The 24,607-nt window shown below is 47.3% G+C and overlaps 1 protein-coding gene across 6 annotated transcripts; it reads right to left on the reverse strand.

Moving 5' to 3' along the window:
* Nucleotides 1–8,415: 8,415 nt before the first annotated feature.
* LOC112924812 (C-type lectin domain family 10 member A-like) lies at nucleotides 8,416–14,452 on the reverse strand. Of its 6 annotated transcripts, none has more exons than XM_072730152.1 (12): nucleotides 14,232–14,452; nucleotides 12,401–12,589; nucleotides 12,052–12,124; nucleotides 11,601–11,805; nucleotides 11,027–11,143; nucleotides 10,645–10,749; nucleotides 10,474–10,545; nucleotides 10,298–10,369; nucleotides 10,070–10,156; nucleotides 9,831–9,982; nucleotides 9,461–9,567; nucleotides 8,416–9,317 (listed from the first exon to the last, which is right to left on the reverse strand). In XM_072730152.1, the coding sequence occupies exons 4-12, from the start codon at nucleotides 11,665–11,667 to the stop codon at nucleotides 9,161–9,163; spliced, it is 936 nt and encodes a 311-aa protein (XP_072586253.1). In that variant the 5' UTR covers nucleotides 11,668–11,805; nucleotides 12,052–12,124; nucleotides 12,401–12,589; nucleotides 14,232–14,452; the 3' UTR covers nucleotides 8,416–9,160. The 6 variants fall into 6 exon arrangements, with proteins under 6 accessions (XP_072586253.1, XP_025861116.1, XP_072586252.1 ...); XM_026005331.2 differs by having other exon boundaries at nucleotides 12,401–12,738; XM_072730151.1 differs by lacking the exon at nucleotides 12,052–12,124.
* Between the last annotated feature and the right edge of the window lie 10,155 nt (nucleotides 14,453–24,607).

Genomic DNA, 24,607 nt, shown 5'->3' on the forward strand with positions numbered 1-24,607 from the left:
GTGGGCCGCTCCCCCGACCCCACTCCACCCCCGATTGGATGAGGACTGCAAGTGGCTGCCACTGGGCACTGACCTCAGGGCCTGCTTCCTCTCCTTTCCTCCTGTTCCCAGCTCCCTGACTTCCTCCTGTTTCCTGGGGAGAAGGAGCGGGACTGCAAGGGGCCAGAGGTGCCTCCTGTCCACCCCAAGGCCCCTGCCCCTTCTGCACTTCCTGCCCTGAACTCCCCGGACTGTTGATGTCTCCAGGTATTGTTGACTTGGGTCCAGGGGAACCTGTTCATCTTCCCCTCGCCAACGCAAGGGATTGTGACAGGACGGCAGGGCTCGTCATGGCTGTAGTACCTGGTCCGGGGCTCTGCCTGGCACGGCCACCTGCCCCCCTGCATGAGGTCCACCTGCTTCAGGCAGTGTCGGTTGTGTCTTGTGTCGCCCACACCTCCGCAGAATCGCAGGCGCTGCAGGAACTCGCCCCCATCACAGCCGGTCACCTGTGCACTGGTTGTACTGACGCTTCGCAAAGAGAAGGGTGCCTATCAGGAACCTGATGCCACCAGGTGATGGGGTTGGGGGTGGGCACGGGTCCAGCCCCCCCGGAGCCAGTGCCACTGCCCCTGCTTGGGCTTTTCCTCCACGGGCTCACTAGCAAGTGCTACGAGTTCTTGGAGCTGAGTAGCAAGCGCTAGTAACACAGCCTGGAGCCCACATCCAGCAAGACCTCGGCTGCAGTGCTCTGTGATCTCTGGCCAGTGGCTTAGCCTCTCTGAGCCAGGGCTTCCTCTCCTCAGACGTGGAAATGATCATACTAGAATGTACACACATTCTCTCTTGTCTCTGGCCAGATCGCCTTCTGCATCTCCTCCTTCCTCTTGTCTTTGAAATCCACTCATCTTGCAGGGCACCTGGGTGGCTCAGCCTTGATCTCAGGGTTATGAGCTTGACCCCAGGGTGTAGGGCTCTACCCTCAGCAGGGCAATCTCAGCTAGAGATTCTCTCTCCCTCTGCCCCTCGCCCCCCAAATAAATAAATAAATCTTTAAAAAATAAATAAATAAAATTTGCTCATCTTTTGAATATCACTTAAACATCGAGTCCTCAAGGTAGGCTGTCCGGAAATGCCCGTCCCCCACCCCGCCCCGTTATAAATGCATCTATAATTCTGTGAAGCTGTTGTCATGCCGACTTCTTTTTCTCCTTGGTTTTCTTGAGATAGAAGGTCATGGTGATAGAATTCTAGATGCTGAGCCAGCCCTGTATATGCAGAATAAATGCTACTCGTCACGCACTCTGCAGTGTTCTTTGGATGCACCGGTGGTTTCTAGTCGCCAGAATCATAGCTAGAATCTTTGTTCATTTGCTTATTTATGTAATCAGACTGCAGTCTCTCTCTCTGAACTTTTCCAAGCTTTGCTACTGAGGAAACACTAGTTTAATAAAATAAGCTAGCGAGGGGTGCCTGGCTGGCTCAGTCAGTAGAGCACCTGACTCCATCTCAGGGTCATAGGTTCAAGCCCTACACTGGGCGTGGCACATACAAAAAAAAGAAAAAAAGAAAGAGGCTGGCGGGGGGGTGGCTCTGTTGGTGAAGTGTCTGCCTTCGGCTCAGGTCATGATCCTAGGATCCTGGGATCGAGCCCCGCATGGAGCTCCCTGCTCAGCGGGGAGCCTGCTTCTCCTTCTCCCTCTGCTCGGCCCCCCTGCTTGTTCTCACTCTCCTAAATAAATGAAATCTTTTTAAAAACAGAAAAAAATAGCTAGTGAGATGTCAAATCTCTTTCTACAGCCTAGAATGGCTTAACTCACATTGGAATTACCTAGTTATTTTTAAGATCAATAAAACTCAGCTGTACAAACAGATCACCTCCTGGATCAAGTGCATTTTTTTTTGTTTGTTTTATTTTATTTTTTTTTATTTATGATAGTCACACACAGAGAGAGAGAGAGAGAGAGGCAGAGACACAGGCAGAGGGAGAAGCAGGCTCCATGCACCGGGAACCTGATGTGGGATTCGATCCCGGGTCTCCAGGATCGCGCCCTGGGCCAAAGGCAGGCGCCAAACCGCTGTGCCACCCAGGGATCCCCTGTTTGTTTTAAATTAGTAACACATGCACATGACACCAAGTTAAAGACAGAGAAGCACACCATGAAAATGTCCCCTTCCTTTTCTTCCCTAGCCACTCAATCTTCCCTGGAAGCCAAAGGATCATCATTTCATGTGTTTTCTTCATGAGAGGCTCCATACATTGACAAATGTATTTATTTATTTTTTATCCAAAGAGTAGCAAACCTCGTACACTGTTCTATATCTTGATTTTCCCACTTCAGGACATAACCTTGGAAATCTTTGCTTGTTGAGCTGGTTCCTTCTTTCTCATGGGCATGACATTCCACTGCTGTGCCGTCATTTGGGGAGCATGTAGATTGTCAACTAGCTGTCCGTGCGATAGTGTCTGTGGGATAAACGAACAGTGGAATTGTTTGCACTTCTGATATTAACTGGTTTTGTCAAATTGCCTTCCAGAGGAGCTGTAGCAAAGGATGCTCCCACCAGTCATGCACGCAGGGGCCCATTCCCCAAGTCCCTACCCACATGGCGAGTTTTAAAAAACCTTTTGGGAGGCCTGGGGGGCTCAGTCAGTTAAGCATCTGCCTTTGGCTCAGGTCATGATCCCAGGGTCCTGGCATCGAACCCCACATCAAGCTCCCTGCTCAGTGGTATGTCTGCTTCTCCCTCTCCCTCTGCCTGTCTCCTCTTCCTTGTGCTCTCTCTCACTCACTCTCTCTCTCAAATAAATTTTAAATTCTTATAAAAAAACCCTTTTGTTCTTTGACAGCCTGATAGATTAAATATTGTTTTATGGTCACTTTAATTTGTATTTCTCCTATTATAAGTGAAGATGAGCATCTTTCTATGTGTTTAAGAGCCATTTGCAGGATCCCTGGGTGGCGCATTGGTTTAGCGCCTGCCTTTGGCCCAGGGCGCGATCCTGGAGACCCCGGATCAAATCCCACGTCGGGCTCCTGGTGCATGGAGCCTGCCTATGTCTCTGCCTCTCTCTCTCTCTCTGTGACTATCATAAATTAAAAAAAAAGAGCCATTTGCATTTTAGGGGCACCTGGGTGGCTCAGCGGTTAAGCATCTGCCTTCGGCTCAGGGCCTGACCCCAGGGTCCTGGGATCGAGTCCCGCATCGGGCTCCCCGCAGGGAGCCTGCTTCTCCCTCTGCCTGTGTCTCTCATAAATAAATAAGTAAAATCTTTTTTTTAAAGATCCATTTGCATTTTCAATATCAACTGTTTGCATGTTTTGTCCATTTTGTGACTGTATTGACTTTTTATTGTTTATTTGCAAGAGCCAATAATACCTTGCTGCCTTCTGTGTTGCCAACATTCTCTCTCTGTTGTTTTTTTTTTTTAGATTCTTATTTATTTATTCACAAGAAACACAGAGAGAGAGAGGCAGAGACACAGGCAGAGGGAGAAGCAGGCTCCCTGCGGGGAGCCGGATGTGGCGCTCGATCCCAGGACCCCGGGATCACACCCTAAGCCGAAGGCAGACGCTCACCCACTGAGCCCCTGGGCTGCCCACTCTGTTCTGCTTTTTAAAAGGCTCCTCACTCTGAGATTGTAGGAGAACTACTCCCTGTTTTCTTGTTCTATTATTTCAATTTTTACATTTTACTCTCGAGTCACCTAGAATTCATTCACTTTGACTGAAATAAAGCTCTGATTTTAATTTTCTACATGCCCATCCATTTGCTAACGCATTATTCATTGAATACTCATTCCTCCATAGAATAACTATGCTTTTATCATATACTAAATTCCTTTATGTATTTGGGCTTTCTGTTCGGTGCTTTTGAACTATTCATGTGCCAGTTCCACACTATTTTAACTATCATGGCTTTTTTTTTTAATCCAGTAGGAATAATCTACCCACATTATTTTCTTTTTCTAGAACTTGCCTAGATATTCTTGCTTCAAAGTAAACTTCATATGATCTGTAGAATTAGCTTATCTGTTTCTAAATATATCCTACTCTAATTATCTATACATGATCATGATTATCTATATACGATAAGTCTGTGCAGACTTTCTAGCCTCTCAGACGACTTTAGTAGATTCATCTGTTGCTAGATGGCCATCCATCTCCTCCGGCTTTTAAATTTTATTTTCCTCGGGGTCCCTGGGTGGCTCAGCGGTTGAGCGACTGCCTTTGGCTCAGGGCATGACCCTGGGGTCCTGGGATCGAGTCCCAACATCAGGCTCCCCGCAGGGAGCCTGCTTCTCCCTCTGCCTGTGTCTCTGCCTCTGTCATGAATAAATAAAATCTTTTTAAAAAATAAATTTTGTTTTCCTCGAGCTGCAAATAACCTTTATAATTCTTCCGTATGTATAACCTGCTCATCACACAGGTTGCACATGCTATGGAACAATCAAGGCACAGCTTTCTTTGTCTCCCTCCATTACAAAAGTCCAAAACCAGACTTATTTGAGTCCCACTTTCCCACACCCCTTGAGAGCGTCTTGGGGGTGTGTACAACTAAGTGATTGTTTGAGTTTCCCACACGGGCTCATTCTCAGCTGTGAAATGCCTGGGGCAGGGTGAACCCAAACCTCGTCTCTAAAGCATTGGGCGCATCCCCTGCTCCAGGTTTGCCTCGCTGGGCCCTGAGAGGCTGAGCTGGCTAAGAAGGCCATCCTGTCCCTCTTCTTCCTCAGTCTCTTCCTATCACCTCACTGTGCTTCTCTTTGCTCCTCCAGAGTTGAAGGAGATGGACTCACCGTCGTGTGTGGCTGGTGCTGTTGTGAGAGGCGGGTATCCAAACCCTGGCTCTTCCATGGAGTCTGCTGCTGGTGCCTCTGAGACCCCATGGGCCGCGCCTCCCCCCAGGTCTGTCCAGAGCATAGCTGAGCACCTTCCTGCCTCAGCCCGCCAGGCACTCATCTCTTTATGGTCAGCCCTGCGGGGGTCACTCCTAGATGTCTCAGGCCTGAGCAGGAGCCTGTAAACCGACTCCTAACCCTTGAGATTTTGGAGGCGCTGCTGCCACAGCTGATGCCCCGCCACCGTGGAAGCTCCCTTGTTCCACGCAGTCCTCCAGACTTGCAGGTTCTCTGACATCCCTGCCCCCGCACCCCCATACAACCAAGTGCAGCCTGACCAACTGATGCACGGGGCAGCTCCAGCCCCGGTTCTTTGCCTTCAGACTGTTCCTGCCAAGAAAGGCATATTGGCTTTAAAGTTCCCAAGGCCACATCCAGAGTCTTCTCTTAAGCTCTCTGGCTCTGAGCTCAGATGGCAGCTCAGTCCCTGTGATTTGGCCACCAGCCAGCCAGAGGGCAAGATACCCACCAAGGAGAAAAAATAAAAGCCAATCCTAACAGGTGAATACTGCATGATCCCATTTAGGTAACATTCGCAACATGACAAAATTATAGTGACAAGAACGGACCCATTGCCACCAGAGGCAGAGTTGTTGGGGAGTATGACTCAGTTGCTCCAGCAGAGCTATATCCTGCTTGGGATCATGGCTACTTTAGTCCATACATGTGATGACACTTCTAGAACTATACGCCAAAACAAACAGATAAAAGAATGCATTTAAAACTGGTGAAACCCCCATAAAGGCCTGCGGTTTCGTTAATAGTATTGTACCCGTGTCAATATTCTGGGTTTTTTTTTTTTTTTAAGATTTTATTTATTTATTCATGAGAGACAGAGAGAGAGGCAGAGACACAGGCAGAGGGAGAAGCAGGCTCCATGCGGGGACCCTGATGAGGGACTTGATCCCAGGACCCCGAGGTCATGCCCTGAACCAAAAGCAGACACTCAACCACTGAGCCACCCAGGCACCCCAATATTCTGGCTTTGATAATTAAACTACAGCCCTATAAGATGTCGGCATCGGGGAAGGGGAAGGGGGTACAAGGGAACTCTTTGTACTATTTTTGCAACTCTTTTTCTAAAGGTTTTATCTACTTATTTGAGAGAGAGAGAAAGAGAATGCACACGCATGCTCACAAGCGGGAGGGGGAGCAGGAGGAGAAGCAGACTCCTCGCTGAGCCGGGAGCTGGATGTGGGGCTCCATCCCGGGACCCCAGGATCATGACCTGAACTGAAGGCAGATGCTTCAGCTGAAAGCAGGGCACCAGCTGAGCCACCCAGGTGCCCTATTTTTGCAACTTCTATGTGAGTCTAAAAGTCTTTCAAAATAAAACTTTAATTAAAAAAAGAGAACCCGGGATCCCTGGGTGGCGCAGCAGTTTAGCGCCTGCTTTTGGCCCGGGGTGCAATCCTGGAGACCCGGAATCGAATCCCACGTCGGGCTCCCGGTGCATGGAGCCTGCTTCTCCCTCTGCCTGTGTCTCTGCCTCTCTCTCTCTCTGGGCGCGACTATCATAAACAAATAAAAATTAAAAAAAAAAAACTTAAAAAAAAAAAGAGAGAACCCTACTGGAGTTCGAACTGGAATGGCATCAAATTATTGGGAGAACTGATATTGTTATAAAATTAAGTCTACCCACTCGATGGCAAGTATGATTGCCCTTGGGTTTAGATCTTCCTCTCTGTCCTTCATTCAAGTCTCACACTTTTCTTTAATACATCCCATGCCTGTATTTCGGTTTTTGAAACTATTATGGGCAAAATATAGCCCCATTTTCATTTTAATAGATCCATGTCATGTGACTGCTTTTATTCCTATATTTGTTCTTCTTTTCTTCTTCTTGAAGACCATCACCAGAGCACCTGGGTGGCTCAGTGGTTGACCATCAGCCTTTGGCTCAGGTCGTGATCCCTGGGTCCTGGGATCAAGTCCCACATCGGGCTCCCCGCAGGAAGCCTGCTTCTCCCTCTGCCCCTCTCTCTCTCTGTGTCTCATGAATAAATAAATAAAATCTTAAAAAAAAAAAAAAAGACCACTACTCAAATTTGTACCTCCACTACATCAATCAGAGCCTCCACCTTCAAAATGTTCATTCCCGGCTTTTCCCTTTGCATTCTAAGTTCTTCCCTCACGTTCACACTGCATATCTTAGCTGCACTTTATGTTGATAATATTTTAAGCTTACTTTTATAGCTTCAATTTTCTCTATGGTTTCTTCCTTTCTTTAGACATGTTTGTTCTCTCTCTCTCTCTAAGATTTTAATTAATCTTTATACCCAACATAGGGTTTATTTTTTAAAAAAGATTTTATTTATTGATTCATGAGAGACACACACAGAGGGAGAGAAGCAGAGACACAAGGCAGAGGGAGAAGCAGGCTCCCTGCAGGGAGCCCGATGTGGGACTCGATCCCGGGTCACCAGGATCACACCCTGGGCTGAAGGCGGCACTAAACTGCTGAGCCACCCAGGCTGCCCCCAACATAAGGTTTAAACTCACAACCCCTGGACCAAGAGATTAGGGTTCCACTGACTGATCAGACAGACACCCCTCCAAGTGTCCAAAAAGGACTGCAGTATCTTTTCCTCTTTGCCATGTTCTTTTGTGTCATCCAGCTCTTATTTTATCTTTCTTGAGGAATAACTATACAGGTTGGTTTTCCTGAAGTAAGTCTTCTTTCAAATATAACTTGTACCTCTAGTTCTGTATCAGTGACACCGTGGTTTTTGCCTCGAGCCCCTGCTAGTTGGGGTGGTTTGTTACACAGCAATAGCTAACCAATACATCTGAGCATCTTATCTACTTTTCCCAACAGCTCTGGGCTCTGCCTTTTCTTTCTTTTCTTTTTTTCTTTTTAAAGATTTTATTTACTTATTTGACAGAGAGAGAGCGCACATAATAAGGGGGAGCAGCAGAGAGAACAGCAGAGGCAGAGGGAGAAGCAAGCAACCCCCTGAGCAGGGAGTTCAATGCGGGACTCGATGAATAAATAAAATAACATAAAATAAAATAAAAGAGAAAGGAAAATCAGGCAGTATGAAAATCATAAGGCTTAACAAAAGAGTATATACTGTGAAATTCTAAAATAGGCAAAATCAATCAAGAGTGAAAGAAAGCAGATCATTCATTTGCTGCCTGGGGACAAGGAAGCAGGGTTGGCAGCAAAGGGACAGTTGGCAGCAACTTGGAGCTGATGGAAATGCTATGTATCTAGATTGTGTGGTACTTACCCGGGTATTTATATTTGTCAAAAGTCATCTGTACTCATTAAATGGGTATATTTTATTGTATAGGAATTATACCTCAATAAAGTTGATTTTCAAAGTTCAAAAAAGAAAACCTTACATTGGCAAAGCAGTGGAGAAGGGGAACCCTCAGGCCCTGTTGGTGGGATTGTAAACTGGTGCAGCCACTCTGGAAAATAATAGGTTCCTCAAAAAATTAATAATAGGACGACCATGTGATCTGACCCGGCCACTTCTGTGTATATCCAAGCAAAGGAAATGAAAACAGAGACTCAAAGAGGTATCTGCCCTTCCATATTCGTTGTAGCATTTATTTAACGACAACCAAGATTTGGAAACAACCAAAATGTCCCCCGACAGATGCATGGATAAACACATGGTGAAGGAAATGCTACCATTTGCAACAATAGGGATTGATCTTGAGGGCTTTATGCCAAATGAACAAGCCAGAGAAAGACAAATACTACATGGTACCATTTATATACATGGAATTGAGGGGGAATTAAATTCATAGAAACAGAGAGTAGAGTGATGGGGCTGGGGAGTGGGGAAATCAGAAGGGGTTGGTAAATCTCTCAGCTGCCTAAGGTATGAGGATCTCATGGTGACGACAGTCATTAACACTATTGTATAAATTGGAATTTACCAAGAGAGCTTAACTTACATGTTCTCTCTCTCTCTCTCTCTCTCTCTCTCTCTCTCACATGCACGGGATAAATATGTGAGGTTATTAATGGGATGGAGCACCTCTTCACAGTGTATACATACATCAAATTGCAATGATGTACACTTCACGTATCTCACAATTTTGTATGTCAATTAGACCTCAGCGCAGCTAAAGTTAACAAAAACCAAACACTGTGGGGACTCTAGAGACAGTCTTCTGAACACCAAGGAGAAAAACATTCACAATGGTGGCAGCGCCCCAACCTCCCTGGGCTCATCCCTCTCCCAGGCGGTCTCGCATGGGGTCTCAGGGGAAGGCCCCCTCCTGCTGCCCCCTGCCAGCCTGAGGCACCCCGTGACTGTGCTAGCTGGCCGAGCCCAGGCGGGCCTCGCACACCCAGCGGTAGGACCTCTGGCAGGCGTCGTCATTCCACTTGCCGTCGGGGTGGAAATGGGCGCAGTCCTCGCCCCCACCCAGCCCGTGTCCATGCCAGTCGTCTGGCTGGCCTGGCTTCCAGTTCCTGAGGAGAGAGGACCACAGCCAGCTGGGATGGTCAGTGGGCACCAGAACCCAGGTCCGGGGGCAAGGAGCTGAAAGCCAGACCCCAGAGGGGTCAGAGCCAAAGTGGGGGAAAGGACACGTAGAAAGCCAGGGAGTACTCACTTGAAATTGGTCTCGTAATCTGTCCCATCCACCCATTTCCAGATTCCTTCAGGGTCACTGAGGCCCATCCAGGTGTAGGAGGAGCCTATATGTTCCTGCACAAAAGTCTGGGACAACAGAAGAGCAAGGGGTGATGTCTCCCCAGCCCAGCCAGCTCCCAGCACTAGCAATTCTGAACTTGATATGTTTGTGGGTCCGTCAAGGAGATTTTGGGTGTTTATCCCAACGCCGCAGCCAATTAACTCTCTAAGGGTGGCTCAGAGGGTGTGGATTTCGAGTTCACAAGGTGATCCTGGTGTGCAGCCAAGGTTGAGAACCCACCGCTGCCGGCCACAGGACCTTTGGGCCCTGGGCCCCCCACAGCACTCACCTGCTCCTCCCTGGAGTTGACGACCACCAGGTGCGCACTCTCCAGCTGGCAGTACTTGTCGGCCTCAGGCCAGGACTTCCCGGAGCGGGAGAACCAGTAGCAGCTGCCCTCGTACTCCAGCCAGTTGGGGGCACAGCAAGTATTTCGGGAGCCTGCAGGGAGGGGGTGGGGAGGGTCTGAGACGCTACCCTGGTGGGAGGAGTAAGAAATGGGACCCCCGGCAGCCGCCCACCCCTCACCGTTGTTCTGGAGAGCGGCCATCTGGCAACTCAGGGCCTTCAGGTCTTTGGCCAGCTGCTGAACTCGAAGGACGGTGTCGGAATGACCTGAGACACACAGGGGGGCAGTGGGGGCAGTGCCTGGGTGCTCACCTGGAAGCCAGGTGTCCCCGCTCCAGGCTGGCCTAGGAGCACACGCATGCCACACCCGGTGGAGGGGAGCAGGGGACAGGGCAGCTGGGGGCTGACCTGCTTGGAGCTCCTGCTGCTCTTTCTCCAGCTTGCTCTCCAGGAAAAACACTTTGTCGTTCAAACTTCGGGCTGGAGGGGCAGGCACTCAGCATCGTGAGGCTGCCCCCCACCCCCTGGCCCACGAAGCCCGGCTGCCCCCTCCACACCCCACACAGGCTTCTGTGGTGTCTCACCTGCTTGCAGGTCCTCTTTGTGGTTTTCCACCTCGGATTTCAGAGATGTTACAATTTCTTGAAAACGGCCACCTGGAGGATGTGGGGACTTGAGCTCCGGACTCAGCTCCTCCCCACTCCCCGCTCCCCACTCCCCACCACAGTCTCTAGCCCCTTCTCTGCCAGACTCACCCTGTGCTTTCAGTGCCCGCACCTCAGCCACAGCGGCCACAGTGTTCGAAGTGAGGTTGCTGAAAGTTGCTCTCAGGGTCGCCAGGTCCCTCTGGAACTGGGAGTCTGGTTGAGGGTGGGACAAGCAGTGCTGACATTTATCAGGCCCTCTGTGAGGGGGGCACATGACCTCACGTGACCCAACCCAAAGGGACAGGCACTGTGATTACCCAGTATCCCGATGAGGAAGCCAAGTTTGGACTGGTTAAGCCACTTGGCTACATTATCCCACCGATAGGGGACCGACCCAGCAGCCACCGCAGTGGCCACTGTCCCTGGCGGCGTCCCACCCACCGCAGCACCCCATAGGGTCTCCCCTCGCTGCCCACGCTGCGCCCCTCACTCTGGGATCCGATCACACAGATGCCGACCAGCAGGAGGAGGCTGAGGCCCAGGGAGAACAGGAGAGGCCGGGGGCCTGAGCAGAGCTGGTGCAGAAAGGGCAGGGGAGGAGGCAGCCCTGTGGGAGGAGGGGGCGTCAGGATGTGGGGGGGCAGGGGAGAGCCCCAGGGGCCTGTTGGGGTCAAGGCCATGCTGGTGGGAGGCCACCCCAGGTCACTGTGGGTTGGAGGATGCTCAGGGGGATGCCAGCACATGTTCTCAGCCTCATGGGCCCCTCACAGCCATGGGGACACACGTACGCAGCCAGGCCCTCGCAGACTCATACACACCTGTGCCATCAGGGTCACAAGTGAGGTTCCCCCCAAATCCGAATGCTCTTCCCCCAAATATAGGAATCCAGGCCCACTGTGACCCTATCCCTGGCCCCATCTTTCTCAGGACCTTGAATCCTCTTCACACCAGGGTCCCCAGAGGCTGGGGCCAGACCCTCATAGGGGTGCAGTGTGACATGATGGCAAATCTCCTACCCAACCAAGAGGGGATTCAAGGAGGGAACACGGTCCCCTTCCACTTACCGTCTCTTGATCCCTGGCTTTGCTTCTCGCTCTCCAAGTGCTGGAACTTTTCATACTGCATGGACATGCTTGGACCAACCTGGGGGCCGTCCGTGCTGACAGGGAGGCAGGAGCTGGGGCCAAAGGGGAGGCTGGGTGGACTCGGATGGAGTGGATGTCAGGACCGCAGTCCAGGGAGGAGGTGAGGCTCCCGTTGAGGATGAACCTGGGGTCAGGGGTTGGAGAGAGACTTGGGGATGGTTCTAGGTGCACAGGGGAGGTTGGAAGTGGGGTCAGGACTGGGCAACAGGCGGGGAGGGTAGAGGTGGAATGAGCTGGAGTCTGAAGGTGGTGAAGTGAGAGCTAAGTGTGCTGCTAGGACTGGGTGCAACCCTGGGCTGGCACCGAGGGGCCTTGGTGGCTGGGGGTCCTCAGGGCTCCTGTTGGAGCCATGTATGGGGCTGGACCTCACCCTGGTGCTGACGCTGGAAACAGAGTCCACGGTCCACTTTGCATTGGGGCTGGCGGTAGGGTTCACATTGTCCCTGGGGTCAGAGCTGTGGTTAGGGCTTGACGGGGAGCTGGGTTCGTATTAGGGTTTAGGGCTGCGGCAGGCCGGTAGGGGCTGGAATGGGGCTGAGTCTGCCTCCCAGTGTGAGCGATGCTTGCCCGCCCTACTGCAAGCCAAATCCAGTAACAGGAGTAGAACCTGAAATCCACACTTGGCCATCCAACCCCCACGCCACCCCCTACATTTCTTCCCACTCAGGCCCACCTGAGACCCACAGTTCCCATCTTCTTGAAGCGCCTGGCCCCATTACCTGTGGAACGAACGTCTGAAGGCTGCGATTTTGGGGTTCCTTGTGCAGCAATGACCAGAAGTGGGAAACACAAAGTCCTGGATAGTCGAGGTGGGGGTGACAGGCAGGGAGAGGCCCCTCCGTGACCAGGGTCCTGCGGGTGGCTGTATCTGCAAGCCTGGCAGGAACTGGGATCTGGTGTTTCACCGTCTTCAGGAGGAATTAGAGTGGAGGACTTGCGGGACCAGGACCGTAGGGACTGGCTACAGGGCAGCCCGGCTCTCCCCCTCCAGGGTGTATCTACTCTCTTTCCGCTGCTCACTGCTGCTCGTGAGCTGCCCCCCTCCAACTTCCTCATTCTTGAGAAGGGAGCCAGACCAGAAGAGACCAGAGACAGTGATCCATCTCCTCTGCCCACACCCCCTTTCACTTCCTGCATCTGAAGTTCCCAGATCTGTGTCCCCCACATCACACAGCTGAGTCCAGAGGAGCCCATTTCTCTGCTCTTGCTCAATCCGACCCAGTCCTGGCACATGAGCTTCCCCTGGGACCTCGGCCAGTGTGCTTCCCTAGCCCCCTGCCCCATTCCGGCTGGCCCTGTGCTGGAGGGAACAGATAGATGGCAGAGTGGGGATTCCTGGACCCCCCGGGACACATGCCAGGTATGACACATGCCGTTCGGTTCCCACAAGAATCCCGGGAGGCGTTTTGGATGCTGGACCGAAGCTCAGAACCAGGGCCTGGGCTGCCCACATTTAGGGCTCCGCTGAGCGCAAGGGCCAGGATTCAAGCCCTGCACGCTCCCTGACCCCCTGGCCTGGAGCCCTGCACTCACACTGTCTTCAAGAAACGACCTCCTTCTACTCCCACCACCTGCAAATTGTGTTAAGGGGGCTGCCCCGAATTCACACACACAGTCTTCTCCATCAGAAGGAACTTCTGTGTCTTGAAAGGTGGAGAAGGGGGATCCCTGGGTAGCTCAGAGGTTTAGCACCTGCCTTCGGCCCAGGCCTTGATCCTGGAGACCCAGGATCAAATCCTGCATCAGGCTCCCTGCATGGAGCCTGCTTCTCCCTCTGCCTCCCTCTCTCTCTCTGCCTCTCATGAATAAATAAATAAAATCTTTAATAAAAAAAAAAAAAAAGAAAGAAAGGTGGAGAAGGAAAGCCAATGCATCTTAGGTTGTCTTTTCTGTACCAATGGGATTGTGTGCTACTTGTTTTTTTTTTTTAAGATCTTATTTATTTATTTGAGAGAGAAGGAGACAGACAAGAGGGAGAGAGCACGAGCAAGGGAGCAGCAGAGGGAGAGGGAGAAGCAGATGCCCAGTGGAGCAGGGAGCCCGAGGCAGGACTCGATCCCAGGATCCCGAGATCATGACCTGAGCTGAAGGCAGCCTCTCAACTGACTGAGCCTCCCAGGCACCCCTACTTGCTTTTTTATCATTTGGTATTCAGATCGGTATTTGTCACAGGTTGGGTTTTTGGAAGCCAACGCTGAGACTGAAATTGGGGTGCAAGCTATGTTTTAGGGATCGACACCTAAGAAAGGAATGAAGAAGAAGGCGGATGGGGCAGAGGGAGAAGGTGGACAGCTGTGCAGGCCCCACGAAGCTGCAGCCAACGCAACAGGGTCTCCGGGCCATTGGGCCTGGCCTGTTGGGGGTGTCTGCACCCAGTGGAGTGGGGCCTTCATAACCCCACGTGGCTCAGGCACAGGGGCCGGGCCACCCCAGCAGGGGTGTGACCTTGGGGGAGGTGGCATCTGCACAGATCACAGCCCCCACATGGGGCCCCACACGTCCTTACCCAAAGAAGGTGGAGGCAGGCAGCGGGGGATCCAGGTAGCTCACCTCTGTGTCCGCCACAGTGTTGCACTGTGTTGACCCAGGCATACTAAACATGTATGCATTATTCATTCTTGTCCACGGAGAACATTCACTCTATTCATTCACCCGTGCATTATCCGTCCATTCGAAAAAGTACTTCCTGAGTGTCTACAGTATGCTGGGTGCTCTCCTTTTTGCAGTGAACAAACTGACCAAAAACGCCAGATTCTCGTAGAATTTACATCCTGGTGGGTGACAGGTGAACAAAATAAATGAGTGAAATCTACAGAAAACGTTACACGGTGATGAGTACGACAGAAGAAAATAGAGCAGGGACATGAGATAGTCAGTTTTCAATAAGGCCGTCAAGAGTAAGGTGTCAGTGTAGGCCTTATGGGAAGGTGAGGTTGGAGCAAAATTCACAAGTTGGTGAGATAGCAAGTCGTGAGGGGCTCCAGGAGGAAGAGGGCTCCAGCTGGGATCGAGTCCCACATTGGGCTCCCTGCAGGGACTCTGCTTCTCCCTCTGCCTGTGTCTCTGCCTCTCTCTGTGTGTCTCTCATGAATAAATAAATAAAACCTAAAAAAAAAATTAAAAAGGCACAGCAAGTGCAAAGGCCCTGGGGTGGAAGAAAGTCTAGTGTGTACAAAGATCATCCATTTGGCAGAGATGCCGGAGATTTTATAGAGAAGTGAGCGACAGAGATGAGGAGTAGAGGAGTCATCAATCCTTCAGGGTCCTTACACTGTTGTTAAGGATTTGTTTTTATCCCACATTATAGGGGCAGGCTGTGGAGGTGTCGGAGCGGAGGAGGGAACGTGTTAACTGTAACCTCTCACTGGCCAGGGTGGAAACTGAGAGTCCTGGTAAGGGGAGGCTATGATACCCGGGTGAGGGGTGTGTGCCTGGGGGTGGCTCCGATTCTGAGTATGTTGCAAAGGTAGAGTCAACAGGATTAGGCTGATGAATTGTATGTGGGTTTTGTGTGTGCGTGCGTGCGTGCGCACACGCACACGCACACGCACACACACACACACACACACACACACACACTAGTTCTCCTTCCAGATCCTGAAATAAAGTAAACGCTGAGTATTTCCCATAAATCGCTGACTCCTTAGGAAAAAACAGCTTTATCCCGGACTTTTGCGGTGCCAACGCCTGAAGATATGTCACGACCTTTTGTGCCTCTAATAATTGTGTGAGAGCAGGATTTGCCATCACGAGCAGAATGATTAAAAAACAAAAACAAAAAACCCCCACCTGTTAGCCCTGGTCATCGTGCAGAGTGTCCTCTGCATACCCCGCGGTGCTCTTGCTCAGTAAGCTGGTCCTCCCAAAGGCTGATTCCCTTTGCCAGTAGCCTTCTTTACTTTTCCTAAATTACGCTTTCGCCTCTGAGACCTCTTTCATGGTTGACAAGCACGGCTTCCCTGTGGCGCCTTAGCCCTCTCCCAGCACCTCAGCTGCTCAGGGTTTTGTTTTTTTGGTTTTTTTGGTTTGACCTGGTGCAGTGACCCAGAACCTCATGTCCACAGCATCCAAGCCCTTAGGGTCGCCTTGACTTGCCACCGGCCATGACGTTATTACATGGGGGAGCTCTGCGGCTGCCCGACAGGCTGGGAGCCTGCAGTCTCGGTCCTCTGCCCCCACCGCAAAGGCCTGTACCCATTTTCCCCTGTAACCGGAATCGATCACCTGCAAAGCAAAATTATCTCCTCCCCCACACTTGACAGTTATTTTGAGGAGCCCAGATCAGGCATGTTCGAATTTCAACGGGACCAGGGCTGTTTTCCCTGAGCAGGTAGGTTCTTTCCTTGGGTGCTGGGAGCTCCAAAGTCCAACAATCCCAGATTGTGCAGATGAAGGGCAAGTGCTCCTTGGTGGAGGTGAGAGGAGATGCTGCCCTCCCTGTCCCTTGGTCGTGATGTGGCCTTGGGGGAGATGGTACCATACTGGCCGCTGATGGGAGGTGCATACCCACCAGTGGCTCAGGCATGAGAGGTTAGGGACAGGTAGTAAAATAACATGTTTACCCCATTTCCAGCCCCCAAGCCCAGAGACAGCAATTTAATGTGTCTTTTCAGACCTATTTCTGTGCATATTTGTACACCTGTAAGGCAAACATAAACATATACGGATGTGGTAAGTTGAGTTTTGTGGGATTTTTTTTTTTTTTATGATAGTCACAGAGAGAGAAAGAGAGGCAGAGACACAGGCAGAGGGAGAAGCAGGTTCCATGCACCGGGAGCCCGGCGTGGGATTCGATCCCAGGTCTCCAGGATCGCGCCCTGGGCCAAAGGCAGGCGCTAAACCGTTATGCCACCCAGGGATCCCCTTTTGTGGGATTTTTTTACACAATTTTTTCTCCATTATCATATGTCTGCCTAAATATGGGTCTGGAGGGTTTTCCCATGCCACTGCCCACGGCCCTCCGTTTAAAAGCCACGCAGTGCTCCAGAGCATACACGTGCCAGACCCTATGTGATGACTCCCTTGGTGATGCATTTTTGAGATTCAACATCTTGGACTTTTGTAAATCATGCTAAAGTGAACAGGCCCATATATGCCTGTCTGTGCTAAGAAACAAATAATTGCTCTTGGTTACACATCCAGAAGCAAAATGAACAGAAACACCAATCTTAAAATTTTAAAGTGTATGGATATGGCCAGGGTGCTCTAAAAAGACATGACCGGGATCCCTGGGTGGCGCAGCGGTTTGGCACCTGCCTTTGGCCCAGGGCGCGATCCTGGAGACCCGGGATCGAATCCCACATCGGGCTCCCGGTGCATGGAGCCTGCTTCTTCCTCCGCCTGTGTCTCTGCCCCTCTCTCTCTCTCTGTGACTATCATAAATAAATAAAAATTAAAAAAAAAATAAAATAAAAAAATAAAAAGACATGACCAATTCATTTTCTCCCCACTGCGTAGGAGGATATTCATTTATCCGCACCTTCACCAACAAACCTGTAAATTTTCATCAATATGATGTTCAAGAAATATCTTCTGTCTTATTTCAATTAGCACCTAACTGGTGGCTGGTTTGGAAGAAGCAAAGCTTTGCATTACATTTTAGGTTTAGAAACTGTCAGAAGCTCTTTTATTTAATTAAAGCTTATTATGAGCAACCACAACTGGGAAACAAATGTGCATCAGTTATTCTAAAACAGTATGTACACTTGCAGAGCGCCTGGCTGGCTCAGTCCATACAGTGTGTGACTCTTGATCTCGAGGCTGTGAGCTCAAGCTCCATGTTGGGTGTAGAGTTTACTTTAAAAAATAAATAAATAAAATCCTTAAAATAAAATAAAATAAAATAGGGGCGCCTGGGTGGCTCAGTGGGTTTGCGTGTCTGCCTTCAGCTCAGGTCATGATCTCAGGGTCCTGGGATCAAGCCCCACATTGGGCTCCCTGCTTAGGGAAGAGTCTGCTTCCTCTGAGGGAGCTCAGAGGGATCTCCCTCTGCCCCTCCTGTCCTCGTGCTCTCTTGCTAGCTCTGCTCTCTCTCTAATAAATAAATAATCTAAAAAATTAAAATAAAAAAAAAACAGTAGACTTGCATTAGATACTATCCTGAATTTTTAGAGTATGTGAAATAAGGGATTGTGTTTCAAGTGCTTTAAAGGAATGTTTTTAAGTGAATTCATTTAAAATTAGGTCTCCAGGGATTAACAATAAGTATACTTGGAGAAAATGACTATTTCCCTTTTTTGGCAATGCATTATGACTTCCCACTGTTATGGAAATATTTCTCACAAACCTTGATGTCCATAGAAACAGAAAGATTTACACTTTCTACAGGAAAAGGCAAGCCTCTGGGTACAATGATTTGATAAGAGAATATTTATCTCTTTTCATTAAATGGCTAAAAAGCCGTAGAAAAGAAATCCATCACAACCCTCAAAGCAGGGTTGAATTTAATCTCACATGGAGACACTTGCCTGACCAGAGTGTTCACAAATAATTGTTTGTTTGTTTAGCTCCATGGGTTGTAAATACCCAAGTTCTCAGAATAAAGCACTGATAACATAGCATCACTATTTTCTTCCTTTTATAAAGGAAGACTTCTGGTTTCTGACTTCAGATTTTCCTTTTCTCAAAGATGGGAGCTTGCATTATTCTGTTTCCATACAAGAGGGAGTTTCTCTTCAAGAATAATGCTTTTAAAGACGTCTGGGTGGCTCAGTGGTTGAGTGTCTGCCCTGGGCTCAGGTCCTGATCCCGGTGTCCCAGGATCGATTCCCGCATCAGGCTCCCCGCATGGAGCCTGCTTCTCCCTCTGCCTGTGTCTCTGCCTCTCTCTCTCTCTCTCTCTCTCTCTCTCTCTCCTCTCTGTGTAGTCTCATGAATAAATATAAAATCTTTAAAAAAAAAGAATAATGTTTTTATTTCCATAAGCTTTCCCTCTATACGATTTGGATGCACTCCTTTAAGGACACAATTACCCACCACTTATTTTGGTGCATTTCACCTTTTATCCTATGTGACACCCACCCCACCCCATTTCATGCTTTTCATCTGAAAGTCTCTTTTGTCACGTTTCACCTGTTCGATTTTTATCAGCATTTGTCTAGAATATATTTCCCTGTCTTTATTCAACATGTTTGTGTTGCTTTGTCTTAAATATATGACCATGAAAGAAAATAAAATAAAAATAAGTATACGGCCATGGCTTATAAACAGCATGTAACTGGATTTCTTTAACCCAATCTAAGAGTTTACATCATTTGTTGGGAGCAGCTCAGGACAAGAGGCTCTTAACCTACAAAAATAGACACATATTAGCCTGTCAGTAGATCTGTCCACAGAGACCTGGCAGGCCAGAAAGGACTAGCATAATATATTCAGGGTGCTAAGTGAGAAAAATATGCAGCCCAAAAAACCTTATCCAGCTAGAATGTCATTGAAAATAGAAGGAGAGATAAAAAGCTTCCAGGACAAACAGAAACTAGAAGAATTTGTGATCATCAAACCAGCTCTACAAGAAATATTAAAAGGGATCCATTAAGCGAAGAGAGAGCCCAAAAGTAACATAGACCAGAAAGGAACAGAGACAATATAAGGAAACAGTAACTTTAGTGGCAATACAATGGCACTAAATTCATAACTTTCAATAGTGACTCTGAATGTAAATGGGCTAAATGCCCCAATCAAAAGACAGGGTATCAGATTGGATGAAAAAGCAAGACCCATTGATATGCTGTCTGCAAGAGGCTTATTTTAGACACAAAGACACCTCCAGATTGAAAGTAAGCAGGTGGAAAACCATTTATCATGCTAATGATATCAAGAGAAAGCTGGGGCAGTGATCCTTGTATCAGACAAATTAGATTTCAAACCAAAAACTAGTAAGAGATGAGGAAGGACACTATATCATAAATAAAAGGATCTATCCAACAAGAAGATCTAACAATTGTAAATACCTATGCCCCTAACTATGGGAATAGCCAGGTATATAAGCCAATGAATAACAAAATTAAAGAAACACATAGATAATAATATGGTAATAGCAGAGTTAAACCCATTCACATTTATTATAATGATCAACATATGTGGATTTATTCCTGCCATATAATTTCACATTTTCAATCTACCATATTCTCTTTCCTTTTTTTTTATTCCTTTCCTGGCTTTTGACAGATTTGTTGTTGTTTTCCTTCTTGCATTTTCTTTCTCATGATGGTTTAGAAGCTATGCGTCTTGTTTCCATTCTTTCAAAGATTATCTTCAAAATAGCTCTCTGGAAATATGTCATATCTTATATCCCTACATGGTACTCTGAAATGCGTGGTGATGGGACTGAGCATGGGCCTTTTTTGTTCCATTGTGCAGATAATTTGCTGGATCCTTTGCAGTTGAGATCTATGCTGCTGAGCTCTGGGGAATGCTTTTTCTTTTTCTTTTTTTCTTTTTAAAAGATTTTATTTATTTCTTTGAGATAGAGCCAGAGAGAACATGAGTGGGTAAAGGCAGATGCTTCACTGACTGAGCCACCCAGGTACCTGAGGAATGCTCTATTGGTATTTCTCTTTTCATTGTTTTATATTGTCAAAGCACTTGTGCATAAATTCAGTAGGACAGAGTAAAAAAATATATGTATATTATAACCAAAATTAATGACAGAAGAACCAGAAGGTAAAAGTTGGGGAAATTGCTCAGAAGCAGACCAAAAAGAAGCATTTTTAATAGCTAGTTACAAGATAAAGGATGCTCATTGTCACCAATTCTTTGTGAAGCTGTACTAGATGGTGCAGAAAGACAGGACAAATAAAACATATAGGGATTAGAACAGAAAGAAAGTTGCCATCACCAGCAAATGATAGGATTGTCTACTTTAAGGATATTTATTTATTTATTTATTTATTTATTTATTTATTTATTTATTTTAAGTAGGCTCCACACCCAGTATGGAGTCCCACATGGGGCTTGAACTCATAACCCTGAGATCAAGACCTGAACTGAGATCAAGAGTGGGCCGCTCAACCAGTGAAGCCAGCCAGCCATACTATTCCCCAGTATAGTATACTTAAAAAAAAAAAATCTCAGAGAATCAGCAGGCAAATGATTAAATTCTATAAATGACAAGGTTCATATTTTCAAATCTCCACTTTTCAAAGTTATGTTGGATGTCTACAAACCTTTCCAGTTTGGATGCCAGTGGGGTAACTGGCTGTTGGTAAGGGCTGTGCAGGCAGCGACTGGATTGGGCAGGTGTTAGACAAGGTAGAGTGTGACATTGGGCTTCATGTCACCTCTTTCCCTAGGAAGACCTAGTGAATATTAAGACATTGATGTCTCCTGGCATGCCTTGCCCCCCTCATTTTTTTAAAGATTTTATTTATTTATCCATGAGAGACACACACAGGAGAGAGGGGCAGAGACACAGGCAGAGGGAGAAGCAGGCTCCATGTAGGGAGCCCGACGTAGGATTCGATCCCGGGACCCCAGGATCAGGCCCTGGGCTGAAGGCGGCGCTAAACCACTGAGCTCCCTGGGCTGCCCTCCCTCCTCATTTTTCAAATTAATGATGTATTTGTTATTTATTTTAGAGAGGAGGGGGAGGGAGAGGGAGAGAGAGAATCTCCAGCTGACTAGCCACTGGGTGTGGAGCCTGATGTGGGGCTTGATCTCCTGATCCTGAGATCATGACCTGAATGGAAATCAAGAGTCAATGCTCAACCCACTGAGCCACCCGGGTGCCACCCCTGCCCCCAATTTTTATATAATCGAAAAAGATTGTCATTTCTTTCATGGCTTGTGGATTTCTAGTCTTGCTTAGAAAGAGCTCCCCATTTCAATTTTGTACATTCTCCTCAATTTTGTTCCAATGCATTTTTTAAAGATTTTTATTTTTAACTAATCTCTTCACCCAACATGGGGCTAGAACTCACGAGGCCAAGATCAAGAGCCACATGCTCCACCAACAGAGTCAGCCGGGTGCCCCTGTTCCAATATTTTATAATGATTAATGTTTATATTTAAATAATCAATCCATCTGGAGTTTATCATTTCTGTGTAGTGTGTGAAATAGAAATCTGGCTTGGTTTTATTCCAAATTAAAAACTGATTTATAAACTATATTATGCTTTATGTTTTCTCCCAATGAATTGAAATAAGACTTCTGTTAAGTTCCTAACTATATTCATATATATTTCTGGCCCGGGAATCTGTTCTACTGATTTAGTTTCTCTTCTTGTGCTCGTGTAATACTGATTTGATTTCAACAAATTTAGAATAAGTTATCTGAAAGGAACATATTCAAAAGCCCCCACCCCAGCCACACTTGCAGACAAAATGCAAAGGTGTCTGCCCCTGGCCCTAATGCTCGGTTTTCCCAGGTCATGGTGCCCTATGGTCTTAGAAAGTAGACCCAGCTACAAAACATATTCCTCTCTAGCCTGACCACAACCCGCGACTGGACAAACCCCTTGAAGACCTGTCACCTCCTGCTCTTCCTGGCCAAGAGTAGACCCCTCCCCACTGTCACCCCCTCCCCATGGGTGCAGCTGCAACCCTCTCACATCCTTAAAAACCCCTTAAAAGGCCCAGCCAGACAGGAACACAGGGCCAACATTTCTCTTGATGTCTGGCCCATCTCCTCCCTTGGAGAGCAAATCGACTCTGCCCTGCTTGTTGGTCTACTCTCGGTGCAATTCTTTGTCACTCGCATTGCCGGCCAACCTGACATCATCTCTCACAATTTTTTAAGCGTAAAATTACATATATACTTAGGCTTTTATTCTTCTATGTGAACATTAGCATCATTTTATCCTGCCCTCCCCCCAAAACTGTTGGCATTCAGGTCAAAGTCGCATTATGTTTCTCTATCATTTCTCCAGTTGGCATTTATAGACCACGCCACCCCACAACAACGGCAGAAGATGCATCATTTTCAAGTGTGCGGGGATCTTCCACCAAGATAGATCATTTCATGGATCACAAAACAAACTTGACAGATTTAAGCAAGTTGAAATTTTACAACATATGTCCTCAGATAATAATGGAATTAAGCCAGGAGACAATTAGATAGAAAACAAAAAGAGAATTTAAAAATCTTCACCCAAAAGTTACACATTTCTAAATAATTCATGGGTCAAAGAGAAAGTCTCAAGAAAAATCAGAAATTATTTTAAACTGAACTACAATTAAAATACAACAGATCAAAATTTGTGGGATGCAGCTAAAGAAATACTTAGAATTTTATAACATAGAATGTTTATATTTTAAAAAGAAAAAAAGGTCTTGGAGTACCCAGCTGGCTCAGTAAGTAGAACTTGCAACTCCTGATCTTGGGGTTATGAGTTTGAGCCCCTCATCTAGTATAGAGTTTACTTAAAAATAAGATTTTTTTAAAAAAGAAAGGGAAAAGGTCTTAAATCAACAACCTAACATCCCACCTTAAGAAATTAGGAAAAGAACAAAACAAACCAAGAACAAGTGGAAGAAAATAAAGAAAGGAAAGAACATAAATAAATCACATTGAAAGCAGAAAAACAATGGAGAAAATCAATGAAACCAAAAGTGTGTTCTTTGAAAAGATCAACATAATTGATAAACCTTCAGCAGGACCGACAAAGAAAAAAAACAGAGGGGAAAAAAACAAAAATTACTAGTACCAGGAATAAAAGAGGGAATGTCATGTTGGACTGTGAAGAGATTAAAAGGACAATAAAGAAACATTATATGGAAAACTCTATGCCAAAATTTTAGCGACTTCAGTGAAATGGGGCAATTCTCCCAAAACCACAAACTATCAAAACTTACCTAAGATAAATTAAATCAAATGAATAGTTCTATGACTATTAAAGACACTGAATTGATTGCTTAAAATCTTCCCCAGGGGCACCCCCAGTGGCTTAGTGGTTTAGCGCCGCCCGCCTCCCAGGGCATGAACCTGGAGACCCGGGATCGAGTCCCATGTTGGAGCCTGCTTCTCCCTCTGCCTGTGTCTCTCATGAATAAATAAAATGTTTAAAAATAAATAAATAAATAAGTAAATAAATAAATAAAAATAAAACCTTCCCCAAAAGAAATATCCAGCCTAGGTACCTTACCTAGAGAAGTCTACCAAACACTTCAAGAAGAAACAACACCAATTCTCTGGAATCTCTTCCAGGAAAATAGAAGAGGGCAAAACACTTCCCGATTCATTTTATGAGGCTAGCATTTTCTCTGCTGCCAAAACCAAAGATAATACAAGCAGACTATAGATCGGCATTTCTCATGACCACACATCCTCAACCAAATATTAGCAACACGAATCTAGCAATATATAGAAAGGGTCATGGGCTACAACCAAGGGAGACTTTCCCAAGGATGCAAGGCTCAATGTTCAGAAATCGATCAAGGCAATCCACCATATTAACGGTCTAAGAAGAAAATCCACATAACTGTACCAATTCATTCAAAATAGTCACGAGACAAAATTCAATGTCCATTCTTTTTTTTCCTTTTTTTTTTTTTTTTTTTTTTTTGTAAAGAAGACTCTCAACAAACCAATAGAAGGGAATTCCTTCAACCTGATGAAGGGCAGCCACACCTGTATTTCATCCCATTGTCTTCGGACAAACTCTCCTGGATTTTTCTTTCCTATACATTTTGCTCTAAGATTGGTCTTAACTCCAGGTCTTAAAGTCCAGTCTAGACCAGAGCGAAGCTTTAGGCAGAACAACTCAGGATCTGCAAGAATGGGGCTGTAGCAGATACCCCAAGGCTTTCCTCAGATCCCTTCCAGATCCTTTCACTCTTGCTCTTCACGGCCACAGCCAACACCTGTGTCTTTTTGTCAGAAGATGGGCCCCCGGCTATGGGGACATGCTGCATCTGGGCACACAGAGAGCAGGAAGTACCTTGGGATCTCCATGCTTGCCAACCAGTGGCCATCGGGTACAAGAGTAGAA

The sequence above is a fragment of the Vulpes vulpes genome, chromosome 12 (assembly GCF_048418805.1).
Source record: "Vulpes vulpes isolate BD-2025 chromosome 12, VulVul3, whole genome shotgun sequence".
NCBI lineage: Eukaryota > Metazoa > Chordata > Mammalia > Carnivora > Canidae > Vulpes > Vulpes vulpes.

Coding starts and splice junctions, on each gene's coding strand:
- LOC112924812 (XM_072730151.1), bottom strand. CDS start 11,667: ATGTCCATGCAGTATGAAAAGTTCCAGCACTTGGAGAGCGAGAAGCAA. Junction 10,750..11,026: donor CTGTGTGATCGGATCCCAGA/GTGAGGGGCGCA, acceptor ACCCTCAACCAG/ACTCCCAGTTCCAGAGGGAC. Junction 10,370..10,473: donor CAAAGAGGACCTGCAAGCAG/GTGAGACACCAC, acceptor CTGCCCCTCCAG/CCCGAAGTTTGAACGACAAA.